The sequence below is a fragment of the Amaranthus tricolor genome, chromosome 17, assembly GCF_026212465.1.
Source record: "Amaranthus tricolor cultivar Red isolate AtriRed21 chromosome 17, ASM2621246v1, whole genome shotgun sequence".
Classification (NCBI taxonomy): Eukaryota; Viridiplantae; Streptophyta; class Magnoliopsida; order Caryophyllales; family Amaranthaceae; genus Amaranthus; species Amaranthus tricolor.
Genome location: NC_080063.1, coordinates 11,943,121 through 11,960,933, shown reverse-complemented (window position 1 = coordinate 11,960,933; position 17,813 = coordinate 11,943,121). Strand labels below are relative to the sequence as shown.

The 17,813-nt window shown below is 28.9% G+C and overlaps 2 protein-coding genes across 2 annotated transcripts; both read left to right on the top strand.

The window, feature by feature from the left end:
- The first annotated feature begins 10,709 nt into the window (after window positions 1-10,709).
- LOC130804874 (14 kDa proline-rich protein DC2.15-like) lies at window positions 10,710-11,639 on the top strand. The gene has a single exon (XM_057669504.1). It carries the CDS (start codon window positions 10,798-10,800, stop codon window positions 11,260-11,262), a length of 465 nt encoding a protein of 154 aa, XP_057525487.1. The 5' UTR covers window positions 10,710-10,797; the 3' UTR covers window positions 11,263-11,639.
- A 5,190-nt stretch (window positions 11,640-16,829) lies between these two features.
- LOC130804873 (14 kDa proline-rich protein DC2.15-like) lies at window positions 16,830-17,703 on the top strand. Its single transcript, XM_057669503.1, has one exon. It carries the CDS (start codon window positions 16,947-16,949, stop codon window positions 17,433-17,435), a length of 489 nt encoding a protein of 162 aa, XP_057525486.1. The 5' UTR covers window positions 16,830-16,946; the 3' UTR covers window positions 17,436-17,703.
- The last annotated feature ends 110 nt before the right edge of the window (window positions 17,704-17,813 follow it).

Genomic DNA, 17,813 nt, shown 5'->3' with positions numbered 1-17,813 from the left:
GTCTAGGGGAGGATTAGATAGCTTCTAGTGAAGCTAGAGAAAAGATTAGCTTGGAATAAAACTAAGAGAGTTGCTTTGAGTGAAGCAATTGAAAAGAGACAAGTTGGCCTAGTGGAGAACGCTTCGAGTGAAGCAAGGTGTTTAATGTAATTGTAACGAGCTGCCTTAAACATAGTGGAGTTTTGAAATCCCGAGGGGTCGTGGTTTTTCATTCTATTTAGGCCTAGAAGGTTTCCACGTAAAATTGTGTTGTCTCTTTCATTTTTTCGCTCTAAGTTTAAGTTTTATTTCTTTTATCTAATTCCGCAAAAACAAGGCTTAAATTCTTAAACTTATTAAAACAACAATTCACCCCACCCCTCTTGTTGCTGTTCCCATCTCTAAAACAGTCTACAATGAGAAAGACTTTGGACATGTGTAGAGAAAGATTTTCACCGCCCCTATGAGAAGCGTAGAAAGCATTATAGTAGAGGGTAAGAGGAGTCGAGGAAGACCCAGAAGAACTTGGAATGAGCAAATAAAAGTTGACTTACATGAATTAAACCTCTTTGAGGGCCTGACTAAGAATAGGGATAGTTGGAGGCGTTATATCCATGTTTTAGACTACTGATGTCCTATTAGATTACCTTTTGATATTCTTGCCATCTTACTTCTCTCGTTTTTTTATATTATTAGTTTTTTTGTTCTCCTCCTTTACTTTGTAGTTGGTCCTACTTATTTATTTTATTTGAGTTGCCGCCGTCCTTCCCTTTCCAGACCCTGTCCGTAATTTTTTTATGAGTGAGATACATGGATAGAATGATGATGATGATGAGTGATGAGAAAGACTTTTCAAAACGAATTATTTTCAGATTAAATCATTTTCAAATCAAATTAATTTTAAATCTTGTTGTATTGGGATCCGATCGGGTTCATATTGATACTAATCTTTAAATACGTGATTCATTATATGTGAACATTCAAATCTTAAATAAAATATTTAATATTTTACATAAAAGTTACAATATTAGTGTTCATACAATTGAGCTCCAAGAACAAATTTGGTAGCAAGGGACCCTCCCATATTCTACTTGAGACTATTTGAGATTTTATTTTATCTCTTTGTATATTCGTAATCACAAATGCAATTATTGTAGGGTCACATAGAATAATTCAATTACGTATAAAAAAATTTTGGTAGTTCGTCTGTAGCAAAACTCCTAATTCTGAATCTGGGTGCGATTAAAATCAGAGGCTAAAACCTAAATTATGTATGAAAGCGGCTGATGAGAATCAAAATTAAGCTAACCAATAGGAGTAATAGCGACATCCATAAGCAAATCTATTAGTGGCATATAAGTTGACATATTTGATGATATACTGCCAAAATTATCACTATTTAATTTTATTAATTTTAATTTTTTCATATAATTTATCAAAAATAACCTCTTTATAATAAAGGTGAAGTCAACGTAAATGCATTCTCTTTAAACTTTGTAGAGGTGGAAATCATGAAATGACGTTCAATTTATATATCTTGCTATTTGTCTTAACTTTTACTTGCTTGTTTGGTAACTGATACTAAATATTGGAAATGATAATGGAAAGTTAGTGTATTTTGATAAGAATATCTTTAGACAAGTTTAAGTGTCATGGTTATACTCCTTCACCAATTTTATTTTCTACACAAAATTCATTCAACATTCATTCTAATACATTACCATTTGAACATGTGGTATTAGGTGACAATAAAGAATTGTTTGTGTTCAAAATCATATTACAATGGGAATGACATTATAAATATCATGAAAATTTACACTATAAATCATTCTCGTTCCTACCATTTAGTACTGATTACCAAACGGGCCATTAGTATATGTGTTCCGGACTTTTTGCTTTTATTTGTTGGTCTTTTTCTACCTAAGTGTTTAACGGGTTGCAAACAGTGGCGGATTCAGAACTCAAAATTATGGTAACACCAACGTGTTAAAGTAAATCAAATAAAAAAAACTGGCAGAGTCTTATTTGTAAATGAACTAGAACAACTCAAAAAAATTTTCAATACTCTAAATTGTCCCGTGAGTAAAATATCGCAATAATAATCTCATGTCACTGCCAAAGAAGGCGATATACGTCATCCACACCGCATCGTATAAAGTTAAAAGTTAAAAGTTAAAAGTTACAACGAAATCAAAGATTGACTTAGTGAAATACTTCCTCTGTTCTAAAATACTCTTGCATTACGGTTATTGACACTATCTATTGTTCAAGCTTATTTTATATATATATATAGTGAAACAAGTATAGTGAAACGGAGGAAGTACAAGGTAACAAAAAAAAATCTACTTTTTTAAGAAAAAATAACATGGGTAGCCTATGCTACCCATTGTCATAATGTGCATCAGCCAATGGTTGCAACCTTCTTATCTCTATTTATAAATATAATCTGTTGACTGTTGTCATCTAATTCTCCCTGTCTCTCAGATCTTAATTATATATAGTTGGCTAGCTATAATAGCTGAATATACCAAATATAATGATGAAATATTTCGATAAAATTATTTAAGATCTCAAAATAAATAAAAGAAGGAAGCTTCTTCAATTTCTATAATTGTTGAATAAAAAGGCCTTGTAATCTAGCAAAGTACTAGAAGATTTGAAAATAAAATATCATAGGATATAACCGTTTCTCAGTCATTTGAGTGGCTCACAGCTTAAGTATTATGCTGGTCAAAGTGAAGACATTGCCAAATTGCATGTTTGATGCCAAAAAATGGTTGGATTATTGTATCCCAAATTCCCAATTGAGTGTACTCCGACACCGAAGGTTGATGTTGAAAAACGTGTAATTTGGATAGAATTTTACGCATTAAATGTTTTAATGGCATAATTTTAGCTCGTTAAATTACATAAAGGGCAACTCATTGAACATATTAGTGTTTATGAACTTGAAGTATTTGTGTGGTAAATTAAACAACTAAAAACTTACTAAGTCTTAAAATAATTTAATGCCTTTAGTCTTTGGAGTAAGAGTTGTTTCTCACTATTTTTTACATTTATATAAATTTAGAAAAATTAGTTAGAACAATTCAATCTATTTATGATTTTTCTATAATAATCTCATCTATTGATTAAACATGAATAATTCTTACTTTATGGGGTATTTGCCTAAATTAACTTGAGTAATCTGATGACCTGCTATAGTAGGAAATTTGCCAAAAAGTAAATTAAAAATTAATTTAAATTCGAGAAAAATTTTAAAAATTTACATAAAAAATTTTAAATAATAAAAAAAATCATAAATTTTTTTAAACATTTTTTGAACATTTTTTTCGATATTTTATTATAATTTAACTTATGTTTTTTAAAAAATAAAACTACCTATCTTTTAAATTAGGGACGACGAATCCATAATAAAATCAAATGATGTTAATAATATAAATTAAAAAAATACATTCATTAACGTTTTAATTATGATAATTATTCATGCCGAGTAGAAAATGAGGTATATGTTTTAAATATAATGAATCTTGATGTTGAGTGTTATCAACAAGAAAACTCAGGTGATTTTTTGAATGTTAAACTGATGTTTAAAAAAATCGTTAAGTCACTTTTTTGAAATACCCATTCTTTCAAATTGTAAAATACAATTATTAATTAACAAATTTATACAAAATCAAATTACTAATCAATTAAAATTCTAACAAATAAAAAAATAACGCTAAATCGATTTGGTTGAAGAACCGAAGAAGTATAACGTACAATGGGGAAATTGATTTATAATCCTTTTTTTTAATAAAATATGTGCATGAGGTTTGAAACCGAATAAATGTCTTCAAAGGGGAAAATTATATTATTATTAGTTTAATTTGTGATTCTCAAAAAGCACTTAGTTCTCTCTACACAAGTGAATGGAAGGTGAACTGTTGCGGTTTGATTGATTTAGCATTTCAAAATACTTATGACTAAAAAAGTTTTAAAAAAATGATTTAAGTACTGGGGTGGTTTTGAGTATGTTTAACATGTTAGATCGCACTAGATTCTAAAAATTTGAGAGCCTTAATATTAAATTACGTAGCATATGTTAAGTGCTTAAAGATATAAAATTAATAGAAAAATATTATAATTTTTAAAATTATTCAGGATCTTTAAATAATTTGTCTATTTATGCTCTGCCATTTTTAAGTAAGCAAATTCAAAGTTTACATAATAGTATATTTTAAGGATATAGTTATCCCAATGAAGCATCAATCACAATCAAGAAGGCAATCATGATTTGCCAATCCATGATCCTATTTCCATTTTTTTTCTTTCTTGCTTGAAATAATGTGCTACGCGAATCAAATTTTTTAAAAAGGCAATATGAAATCTAGAATTGAAAAATTAGAGGCTAGAATCAAGTATATAGTTCACTAACATATAGAAGTACCTATTTTCTAATGGCCAAAATTTTGGCGACAATTTAGCCATAAGACCCCTTTTTAAATCACTTATTTGAAATTATGTATTTGAATTTATATGAACTTATAAATTTGAATTTATTGAATAGATATAAACTTATTTGAGATCTTTGGGTTATTCTAAACTTTTTTTAGTGAAAAAAATATTTGATAAAGTTTAAATACCTCAAATAAGTATTGAAAATATATGAGAATAATTTACCTTGTTATAGCTTATATAAACAATAAACTTATTTGAAATTAATTTATAAACTTCTCCGAAATTATTAAACCATTACCATTTATAAACTTATTGACAATTTTCTAATTTTATTTTAACTGTCACTATCTAATTTAGACTCCTTTCATTTTCATATGTTTTTCTTAAATAGAATTTATGAATTTTAGTGTTAAATTTTGACTATAATTTCTCATTGATCTATAAAAAAACAAATTCATGTGATTTTTGTAGATTCATCTCAATATATATTTTCTAAATATCAACGTTTTAGAATTTTTAAAAATTCACAAATTAAAATTATTTAATTTTAAAACTTGCAATAGAATCTACGAAAAAAAATTGAAAACAAAAAGAGTAACACTATTTTACTTATTATTTTCTTTTTACTAAATAGAAGTACTCCCTAAGTGATATTGAAAAGATTTGAAGGTTTTCCTTTGATAGAGCATAATAAACATCGATGTTGCATGTGACATAACAGTAGTAGCGTAGTACTGCTATATTGCTAACTAGTGGCTTTTTTTTATTGAAAAAAGGGAGAGCTCGAGCAATGATAATCGAACTTAGGCTTATATAAGTGTGGATACAGGTATGCAGCACAGTGGCGAATATATATATATATATATATATATATATATATATATATATATTGAAAATTTTTGCCAAAACCATTACGATGCTAAGAACGATACAAACAACAATGAACAAAACAAGATTTGACAATGTAAACTAATCAAAAGAGACACAAGAATTTAAGGAGGTTCACCCAATGATGGCTACGTCCTCCGTGGTGTGTAGTTTCTGTTTATATTATATCAAGAATGTATAAACAACACTTACAAATGAAGAATTACAATTGAGTAAGAGATAAAAACAAAAGGCTATGTGTTTGCCTTAGGGGTTGTGTTTGATGTGTTTGATGTGTGAGTATGAGAGCTCTATATATAGTACTAGGTACATGAATGTCAATAGCTCACTTGAATATAGTATTAATATAGAGTAATGAATAATATAAAATAACTCCAAGAACTTGAAAGGTCGAAAAACAGCATCCCATGCACATCAGAGGATCTGCTCGACCGGAACAGGGAGCTCGCTTGGTCGAGCGAGCATCAGCTGCATTCTGGATCTTTCTGTCTGACCGCTCGACCGACCAATAAGGCTCGCTCGGTCGAGCGGGTAGGTCGAGCGACCATTCTACTTCTGTCAGAATTCTGATCGAGCTACCAAAAACAAGTCCTTTCTTCTTCTTCATTAATCTTCATTAGCACCAATAATTCCCATGAATACTCTCCACATAGTTACACCCTTTTGGATTCCACAACAACCAAGAGTCACACACATAAATACACACGTTAATTGTGCACTCAAGTCACACATAGCATTCATAACATATATACATATATATATATATATATATATATATATATATATATATATATATATATATATATGATTCATCATGCATGTAGTACATAGAGTTATTACCTTACTATAGGAGGCAAGATCAAAAGTATGCCTTGCACTACTGCATGCACGCATAGGAAGTAACAATAACATGGACATAATAAGAGAAACTATATATATTTCAAGACTATGTCACCATAATATATTAAAGGGAAATAAACGTCATTAATAACGCAACACAATTATTATCACTTTCTCTAATTATGTGTGAGCGAAGAAAGAAGTTTCCTCTCAAATTTTTATTTCAAATTATGGGTAACATGTGCTACCCAAGGTTATATATTACATCCGCCTATGATATAGCACATATCTCATTAATATATAATACTAAATATTTTACTTAAATTAAAATATAAATCAGTGATCTTCCATCACGTTAGCCTTTAATGAAATATCAATCAATCAAAATTATAAGAAAATTCATATATATTAATGAGAATATTAAAGAATCCATTATTACTCATTTGAATTATCTCACAAAAAACATAACACTTTATTAATGCGGAGGAATACCGAATAGTTACATGCTCCTCGTGAATTCTATTCTTGTGTCTAAGAAAAATCATTGCACTTACTAAGTTACGCATTAAAGGATGTTTGCTTTTACACTACAAAAACACTGATAAATAGGAGCGATATTTGATATTACCTCCACTAAATCACCTTAGCCATGGACCGATAAATAGGGGCCCGTCTCCAACGTACATATGTTGATGACCACCGGCCACCCTTTCGTCACCCGATCCATCGCCTTTTTTTGAATTTAACAACCTCCCTTGTCATGGCATGTGCCTTACGATTATCTTATTTCTTTTTAAATAATATATTTATTTTTAATATATTATTATAAATATTTTTTTAAAATAATATTTTTATTTATTTTTATCATAATTTTAGTTTTGAAATATTTATTTAATCAAATATTTTAGTCTAAGACTTTTTTTTTTATGTTATTTTAGTTTAGAATATTATTATTCTTACTATCTACACGTATTTAAATGCGATAATATTGAATAAAAGAAAAATTGCAAAAAAAAAAAACATCAGAACAAATCGAATGAAAATGGTTTACGATTTCATTCTGTTGAGAATAGTGTAACTTGAGTGCACAATTGATGTGTGCATTCATATGTGTAAGTATTGGGATGAAATCCTATAGATGACTTGAATGGTTGTATTAAGTTGTGACTTAATGTTTGTGATTTATAATGGTGGTTAAAGTGTGGATTAATTCATGACTATCATGAGTTATGAAGGTAATGAAGTAGGACTTAATCATGGGAGTTATGAGGCTTAATTAAGAAATCGAAAAGATGCTCTACTATACTAGGTCGAGCAAAGCTGTCAGAATGCCCTCTGAAAGCCGCTCGACCGAGCGAGTCTCCGCTTTGGTCGACGGACCTTCTGACATTCTTAGGGTGCTGTTTTTAACTCCTCAAGTCCTTGCAGCTGTTTCATTGTTATTAATTCTTAGCTTTAATGTATTGAATGTTGATTAGTGTGATCTCCCCATAAATAGGGAGCTCATTTGTTCATCCAAACACAAACCCCTAAGCCCAAACTAGTCTTTGATATTCTCTTACTCAATTGTAATACTTTGTTTGTAAGAGCAAGTTTTTACTCCATTGAAATAATATAAACAGGAAACTATACACCACGAAGGACGTAGCCATTAGGAATGGTCATGGGTCCAGGAAACCTGTTAGACGCGCCCCGAATCCGCTCCTGTTTTAAGAGATTGAGTCTTATTTTTTGAGACCCACCGGATCCGAGTCGAATCTGGATCTAAAAAATAATTGGGGAGTCCGGGTCCGAGGATTAGGACCCGGATCCTCGGACCCGGACTCGGACTCGGACCCAGACCCTACCTCTAGACTTGGACTCTGGACCCGCCCCCCGACCCGGACCCAGACGCTTGTAATTATTAAATTGTCTTATAGTAATTTGTGACTTTTGTCTATTAATCTGACTTCTACCTCACTCTAATATCCCATTTATTTTCCATTTATATCTATAATATATAAATATATGCTAATTAGTACAAAATTAGTATTATTGTCTTACATTCTTACTATTTTGTGACTTTTCTATTTATATATATTTATATAATTAGTATTTAATATTTGTAAAACACACTAATGTCTTACAAAAAGTTCAAATGTGACAAATCAAATAGATTTTTTTTAGACCCATTAAGGACCCTAGACCCATCAGATTCGAAGGGTCTAGGTCTGGGTCTGAAAATTTTAGACCCTTAGGGTCCGGATCTGGCTCTGGATCTATAAAAACTGAAAGTGTCCGGGTCAGGGTCTGGCTAAACCGGCTTCAGACCCGCCCCATGACCATCCCTAATAACCATCATTGGGTGAACCTCCTTAAATCATTGTGTCAATTTTGCATTTTAATTTCTTTCAAACGTTGTTAAGATCATTGTATTTGTTATTATTCATCAAGGTACTTCAAATCTTATCGATCTTAGCCAATTGTTACACATCTATTGCCTTAAAATTTTTATAAATGATATTTTTAATTTGTTCTGATTTTAATATCAAACGACACCAAATATTCCTCTAATGTCAAAAGAAACTGCACAAAAATATAAATCAAAATGAATTGCTTGAATAAATTACATAGCTTCTTAATTCGTCTAAATTCAACTTTCCGAATTTGTCTTGTTACCCTCATGATAGGAAATGGACAGTAAAAGGATTGGTGTTGATTGTAACGTGTAATTTGTTGTCCCCCTAAAAGATATTTATCCAAATCCATATATTTAGAATATAAATGTAAACAAAGATTTAAGAAAACGAAAATTTAAAACCCACCATGCAACTTGTTCAACGTTTTCTTATGTTACGTGGTCCTAATTGATCTACTCTTCGGAAATTCTATCATAATAAAATTAAAATGAATTTCATACTTTCATTTGACGTAAAAATAAAGTTAATAGTTTTTTATGAAATTAATAATATTGGCAGATCGAGGTCCAAATTATATCAGTAGTATCAAGTCACCAATGTGCATGTATATGAAAATATTAGTCTCAATTAATATGTTATGATTCGACAACCGTATCATACTGAACTATAGCTAAATTATAATTATAAGCCTTAAAATACTCAAAGTGTGACAAACAGTTAAATTATATAAGCCAGCTCATCAAATAAAGCCCTCAAATCAACAACTCATACGTTAACACATGTACTCAACATTATTATCTAGAAGCTCGTATTACTTTGTTAGAATAATTTGAGTTGATAAATTTTTTTAAGAACTTTATGGATTTGAGGGGGTTCGTCAAATGAGCGAGATATTACGTAATATATATAGATCTAAGCTAGTTGTTGTATTATCGCAAACAAACTCCACTTACGATTTAGGTGTATAAAGGTAAACACTAGAAACAAACAAAAGAAGATGAGTGGGTTTAGTAGCCTTCATGACAATGCTATTTGCCGGATCATACTTATATTTGATTAACTTGTATAGGGTAGACAGGGCTTTATTTTGAACCGCTAGATTGTTATAAACGTAAAGTTTCAGTATATGTTTTTTACCGTAATACGTGCTATCGGAAATTACAAACTAGATCCATCTATGATTATAAACTCAATTTAGTCTAACTTTACTTATTAATTAACATGAATTGATAAATAGTAAAACACGAAAACAATGGTCTAGGGAATGTATTTTGTGAATTTGAGGATGGCAAATATGAAATACAGCTCATAAATAATCATCAAAGAAAGAACGATTAGATAGATAATCCAACATGTGAACCTTTAATCAAACCCAAGCATCACATGGGCCATGGGCCATCATTTTATTACGGAAATAAATAGCTAAATAAATAATATTCCCACCGTCCCATTAAATTTGTAGGATTTTTCATTTTAGTCCGTCCCATTTAATTTGTATTATTTCTATTTTTAGATGATGTCTCATTACTTTCTTTAATTTCATCCATACATTTTAAGTCTATTTTAATTTCATCTAAATAATTAATTCTCTCTCTTCATTTATTACCATCCTTAAAAACTACTCTTTTTCTCATTGAGGCAAATCAAAGAGGATAGAGAGTGTACTCTTCTATTCCTTAAAATTGTTCTTATTTGTCATTTTAGATGATTTTATTTGTTGTTCCCATAAAAAGTCTTTCTATTTATATGAAAAATTTTGGACAAAATTAACCTTATTCATTCTCATTTAATATTTTAATAATGCATATGGTCACTTCATATATCCCACTTACTTTATTTTAATATTTTTATATTGCTTATGTTCACATATTTTCTATCTTTATGTACATATTTTTTTAATAGTTGTGGTCACCATAATTGTTGCACTAACTTTCTTTTAATATTTTTTTATTATATATAATTTCTATTGTTCTTCCATCAAATTTATTATTCAATAAAATATTAAATTTACTATCTAAAATATTTTATTTTTCTTATTCTCGTGAATATTCTCTGTGGATATTTATTTAATATAGAATGGAGGGTATATTAATCTGAGTATCAAAAATCCTTTTTTGATCCAAATTTTTTTGTTAAAACCTCCACTATAAATACCCAACACCAATTATTTATTTCTCACCACAATCTCTCAAACAAGTCATTTAAGCATTGCAAACCTTGCTTTATTACCAATAGGCTATACTTAGCTAAGATGGCTTCACAACGACCGTTCTCATCAATGGCCATCTTTTTATGCCTTAACCTTTTATTTTTCACCATGGTGAGTTCCACTTATGATGCCAATTGTGGCTGCTCATCACCACCATCCACCCCAAAGACACCGACCCACCACCCACCAAAGCCGCACAAGACGCCCAAGACACCAAAAACACCGGTACACCCACCATCAACAAAAGCTAAGTGCCCAATTGATGCCCTTAAGTTAGGAGTATGTGCCAATGTGTTAGGTGACTTGCTAGGAGCTGTAGTTGGCACACCCCCAAAATCTCCATGCTGCCCTCTAATTCAAGGGTTGGCTGACCTTGAAGCTGCACTTTGCCTTTGTACTGCCATTAAAGCTAATGTTTTGGGTATTCACCTTAATGTCCCGGTCTCTTTAAGTGTATTACTTAACTTTTGTGGTAAAGGAGTTCCATCTGGCTTCCAATGCCCTTGATCAGTTTTTATGGCATTATTATTATTATTATCAATCATTAGTATTTCCATATTTCAGTTAAGTTTGTGGATTCTTTGGCCGCATTCTTCATTATATATTTAAATAGTTGTCGTTTGGCGTCTTTTTTCCCTTCATGGATTCTGATCATAGTCCCTTTATGAATCCTGATCATAGTTTCTATTGACGGGAGACACTTGATTATAAGTTAAAAGTGAATGAAGATATTTGTAATACAGATTTATACATGTTTGAATACTTTTTTTTTTTCAAGAGTTTCTTTTGAAGGTGATCATTGCTGCTGTTGATGATTGTCAAGTCTTAGTTTGTAATATATATACACGAGTTTTCTTGAATAACATTATGTTTTTGTCGTTTGATATGATTTTGTAAAGTTTTTTCTTTTTTTTTTTTTTTTTGGAAAGAATATAGTTTTAAGAAGTTGAAAAGTCCTTGTACTAAGTAGCATCTAGAATATTATTAGTGTTGCACGATTGATAAATATTCATTTCAGCATGCGAACTTAATCGTCATATATTATTTGGTTGTCATTTTTTATGATATATATGTCATACAATTAATTTTAATATTTTCAGTAATTGGAGCTATGACCTAGGACTATCCAAACCTAAATTCTAACCAAATTTATTAGTTGTAAATTTTAGTTTACCACCCTTATGCCTTGTATTTGGTTAATAGTATTAAAAGATAAAAATAAAATATGTGTTTTTTTTATTGTATATTGAAGTTATCATTTTCAATTATGTTTATTTTAAAGTAGAAATATTATGTTTTAAGAATATGTAAAATAAAAAAAAAGTTAATACACTAAATATAATTTTTACATACAACTCTATTTCTCGACCAATTAAAACGATCTAAGTTGAATATTTAATGCTTTTTTTATTTTTGGCCTATATTTCCTAAGAGTTGCAAGATAATTGTACGTCGTTCATGTACATAATAACGTTCATAGGAGTAATCAATAATACTCACTATACGTGTGGCTTATATTTCTTTAATTTATAAAGTAGGAGTACCGAGTACGTTGCAATAACACAATAGAATAAACGCATGTATAGTGCTATATTTTTAACATTTCTTTAATTTGCTAGAAAGTGATATATTATAAGAAAAAAAATCTAGAATTAAATTTAACATTTCGTGATATTAAATTTAATGGCATTATAAAAATGCCATTGCTACTATAGAGGGATTTAATGACACTTTATTTGGTCTTTAGTGGCATATGTTATTGTTACTGTAGTCTATAGTGGCATTTATGAGAAATGTCACTAGATCTTATGTCGCAAAAAGTTTTAGTAGGAGTTTTTATTATGCTGCCAAAGGGTCTAATAAATTTCATTAAATCCACAATATATATACTATTAAAAATTTAAATATTAGTGACATTTAAATTAAATGTCATTAAATATATCTTACAAAAATCAAATTATCTTGTAATGAAATGTTACTTTCAATTTAAAAGGACACGAGTACATCAGATCACTATATTGTTTTACAATGGATATCAATCAATTTCATAAAAAACACAAAATCAAGTAAAATCATTCTCAAAAAAAATTGATTTGTGTATTTAAGTGAGATTGTAGTATATATTTGTATCGATCATAAATGTAATAATAAATGGTAGGCAAAATTTGTCAATTTTTTTATTTAAATGACCTCAAATTTAGAGGATGAATATTTACTTTTATCCAGGCTTGGCACATGTACATGCATGTTTCATAACTTCTATATTATATTGTGCTGATCTCGTGTGCTTGGTTTGGAAAAAAGAAAAATAATCATATGTAAATTAAAATTTCTTCTCGTATAAAACAAATGTTTTTGTTATATATGAACAATATATCCTTAAAAAAAAAATTTAAAATCTACCCTTAAGCTAAGAATTTATAGGGCAACCTTATAGGAAGGACCCTTCTAAAATTAGGAAACAATAACTTAGACATGTTCACCACAAGGCTAAAGTACAACTTAAAGCTTTACAACTTATCAATCCAAACTCTGTAAATGTATAGTGATATACTTTTTTTTTCAAAAATATAATTATATGTTACCTTGAATAAGTATCAGAAAGAAAATGATTTTTTTTATAGAAAAAAGGTAGATATTTCCTAATAAAATAGAAATCAAGTTCTGTGAATGATAATAAAATTACTTAAATTGTATGCATTAGATTAAAAGAAAATGATAAGTTTATTTTTCAAAATAGGAAGGATGCATTATAATAAGGACAAGCCAAAACAGAAAATAAAGCTAAATGAGAGAGATGAAGAAAGTATCCAATTTTATCTTATATTTTGCATGCACCTTTGTCCTTCTTCAAACTTAATTTTTAATTGACAACATTTAGAGGTGTTTAAATCAGACCTGATGAACCGAAATTTATCCGACGTTGTAACCGAACTCGATTTGACCCGAATTTTAAATTAATTAGCAATTATATAAAAAACAATATGGACACAAAACCCGAGGTCAAACCGACCCGAAACACTTAACCTGAAATGATCCTAATGACCAAAATGAACACCTCTAACAACACTTAAAATATGGCGTCAAGAGCTTCATGAATATTAATACATTCATGAATCGTCTCAACTGCTAGCTATTTTGATTATGACTGGAGAGATTTAATAGTTTAGTATTGATCAAGTCCCCAGCCTAGCTAATATGATACAAACCACTAAGGCTCTAATCTTAGACCCGGGGGGTAGTGGCCACCACAGAGGGATGCTAACATTACCATAAACACCAGTCACCAGCAATATTAATTGCCCTAATATAATGAATTCCCTTAAGTTTGGGGTATGCCATTAAATTGCCATTATATATATATATATATATATATATATATATATATATATATATATATATATATATATATATATATATATATATATATATATATATATATATATATATATATATATATATATATATATATATATACATATATATATATATATACATATATATATATATATACATATATATATATATATATACATATATATATATATATATACATACATATATATATATATATATATATATACATACATATATATATATATACATACATATATATATATATATACATATATATATATATATATACATACATATATATATATATATATATATATATATATATACATACATATATATATATATATATATATATATATATATATATATATATATATATATATATATATATATATATATATATATATATATATATATATATATATATATATATATATATATATATATATATACTTCCAAATATGCTCACTTTCGTATATATCTTAGCTATGATAATTTTAGGTCGCATTTCTAGAGTGACTAGCTGAGAATTTTCATATGCGATAAGGATAGTGAAATATGTTATTATACTTAGAATGTAGTATATAAAGGTGTTTCAAAATCTATAACTCTTTATAAACGACCTATTTTTTTTCTTTGAATTTAATTTTTTGTTCCAATTACAATTTGCATATATGTAATTGTTTTACTATTCACCGGCATTTAATATATTTATTAGTCTTAATTTTTTTTAAATATTAACATATTTAAAAATTCGTTCATTGCACGGATTTCTATCTTAATTTTACATTATTTTCAACAATTTATTTTAGTTTACCTTTTTTCTAAAAAAAATTGCTACTCTAGGCAAATATCCTCTAAATATAAATTATTCATGATTAATCAAAAAGTGAAATTATTATAAAAAAAATTATAAAAATATTAAATTATTCTAAATAATTTGCAAGTTAAGAGCAGGGAAAAAAGTACTAGTGGGTAGAATAAGTTTCGGTAAATATTTGCTTTGATTTTGCTATTCTCCATCTGTTTCCTCACATTAGTACATTACACGAAAAGTAAAACTTTGTGACTCCTTTACTGGTCCAGCTTTTGTATTTTTTGAGTCAGCACTGCCTGGAAAGTGGAAAGTAATAATCGTAATTCATCATGGTAATTAAGTGGTAAATGCTTAGCTTAAATAGTAATTAAGGAGTATGCAAAATAATGAAAGTAATTGATAGGAGTACTTTATTGGTTTGATTAGTCCAATTCAATAAAGATAGCTTACGTTAAATAAAATTTATTTGTTACTTCCACTTTGGAAATTTCATTTTTATTCTTTAATTATTATTTGATTAATAAAGTGTAAAGTTTAATAATGTTATTAAATTTTATGGATGTATAAAGTTAATTAAATAAAATAAAAGCAAATTATTGTTAAATTAAAATGGAAGTAATTATTTTATTTGTCTCTCTCAAAATTCACCAGCTGTATTTTGCTTGATATTTAGTGGAAAAGGTTGAAATAGAATTTAAGAATAAGACAAAAAAAAAGTGAATGATAGAAATAAATAATTAAAATAGATAGAAAAAATAAATTTGTGGATAAAAAAGAAAAGGCGCAAACAGTTGGATAAACAAAAATAAAAAATGAATTGAGAGGGATAGATTATAGTGTAAGTGGAATAATATCTTTAAATTCTATTAATTACTGAAATAGAATGATATTAAATGAGAAAATATTATGAAATTTAAAAATGGAAAATATGAGACGAAAAAAGAATGAGAGAAAGTAAAAGTCCAAATAGAAAAAATATTGGAGCATAATACTAACTTGATTTGTTTTAGTTGTCCTTATTTACTTCAAATTTCTTGCGAATTCGGTATAAATGTAGGTAAAAAGAAAAAAAGGGGTAACTTTAGCTAAGAATTAATCTTTGACACTTATTGATTTGGTAATTCCTTACATATTAACAATCAAATATTTTAATAATAGATCTAATATCTATAATAATTATATTACTTCATCTAGATCTGTTTCCATGAATCATCAATGCATATAAAGGATAAAAATACTACATATATCCAAAGAATAAGACCTTGAAGTTTCATTATTTTGAGCTTTACTAGCTAGTATTGTCTCAAACCATTGGCTTTTCATTCAAGTTCTTGACCAAAGACAAATAGGAATTGACAACTTAGCAATAATGATAATAAAGAATTACTAAAATTCCAGCTTAGTACTCATTGATTGAACCCACTACACACATGATTACTATTAAAAAAATATATAAAATACTTATCTTGATTTTACTTACTCCTCTATACTCTGTTGCACTTTTCATTTTACTTTGACACACAATTTATTTGCTATAATTCATAAGCATCATATTCAGTATATTCCACTTATAGAGAATTATGATCAAAGTCTAAAAAGAAAAGATTGACGACAGCTCATATCCATAGAGGAAAGTGCGGTCAAAGAGTCCCTTGGCTCGAGAAAGGTCTTCAAAGATAGAGAAACCTACAACTTATAAATATAATACGTACAAATAACTAAAAATAAAGATAAAAGTAAAGAAGGATGTAAAGAGCAATAATTAAATCCAACGAACAATAACAAACGATGGGTAAAAGGGACGGATTTAGTAATCTAAAACGTGGATAAAGCGCCGCCAACTACCACTATATAAACAACAAATTAATTTAGTGGACAATAGAGTATTTATTTATTCTTAACTTAATCAATACTTTTTACTATATAAACCCTAAACACACTTCCCTAATTCCCACCACAATCTCTCCAATCAAAACCCATCTAATAAAAGTAATTTAACTTTTAGAGTTCTCCTAAGATGGCCACTTCAAAGGCATTAGCATCAACTTCCCTCCTCCTATGCCTAAACCTAGTGTTCTTCACTTTAGTAAGCTCCAACTATGTCCCTTGCCCTCCACCACCCAAAACACCATCAGGCCACCATGGCGGACACCATGGCGGCCATCATGGTGGTGGCCATCATGGTGGTCACCATGGTGGAAGCCCGTCGACACCCACAACACCGGTTGTACCACCAAGTGTAGGAAAGTGCCCAATTGATGCCCTAAAGTTGGGAGTGTGTGCTAATGTGTTAGATGACTTAATCCATCTAGTTATAGGTACCCCACCTAAAACTCCATGTTGCCCTCTAATTGAAGGGTTAGTAGACCTAGAGGCTGCTATTTGCCTTTGCACTGCCATTAAGGCTAATGTCTTAGGCATTAATCTTAATGTTCCTCTGTCTTTGACCTTATTACTTAACTACTGTGGCAAAGGGGTGCCCTCTGGCTTCCAGTGTCCTTATTAATTAAAGACATCTTTTTAAAAGAAGTTTTATTGATTATTTTGTAATTTCTTTTTGGTGTATGAGTGAAGAATGTACGTATGCTCACGGCTAATTTACTGATCTTTTTGATTTGTTATTTAATGTAATCAATATCATTATCTACTGATTGATGTAATGTTTTCGCCAAAAGAATTAATTGAACTTCTTTTGAATGTATTGATTTATTTTATTGGAGTTGAATTTGGAGTTAATAATTATCTATGTATCCAACAGTTAATAACTTAAGTTGTTCACTAGCTACATCTACTCTTTTGTCTTGAATTTACTACTGAAAATAATATATTATAAAAGAAAACATATATCACTTTTTATAACAAATTTAAAAAAACAGATTAGAAA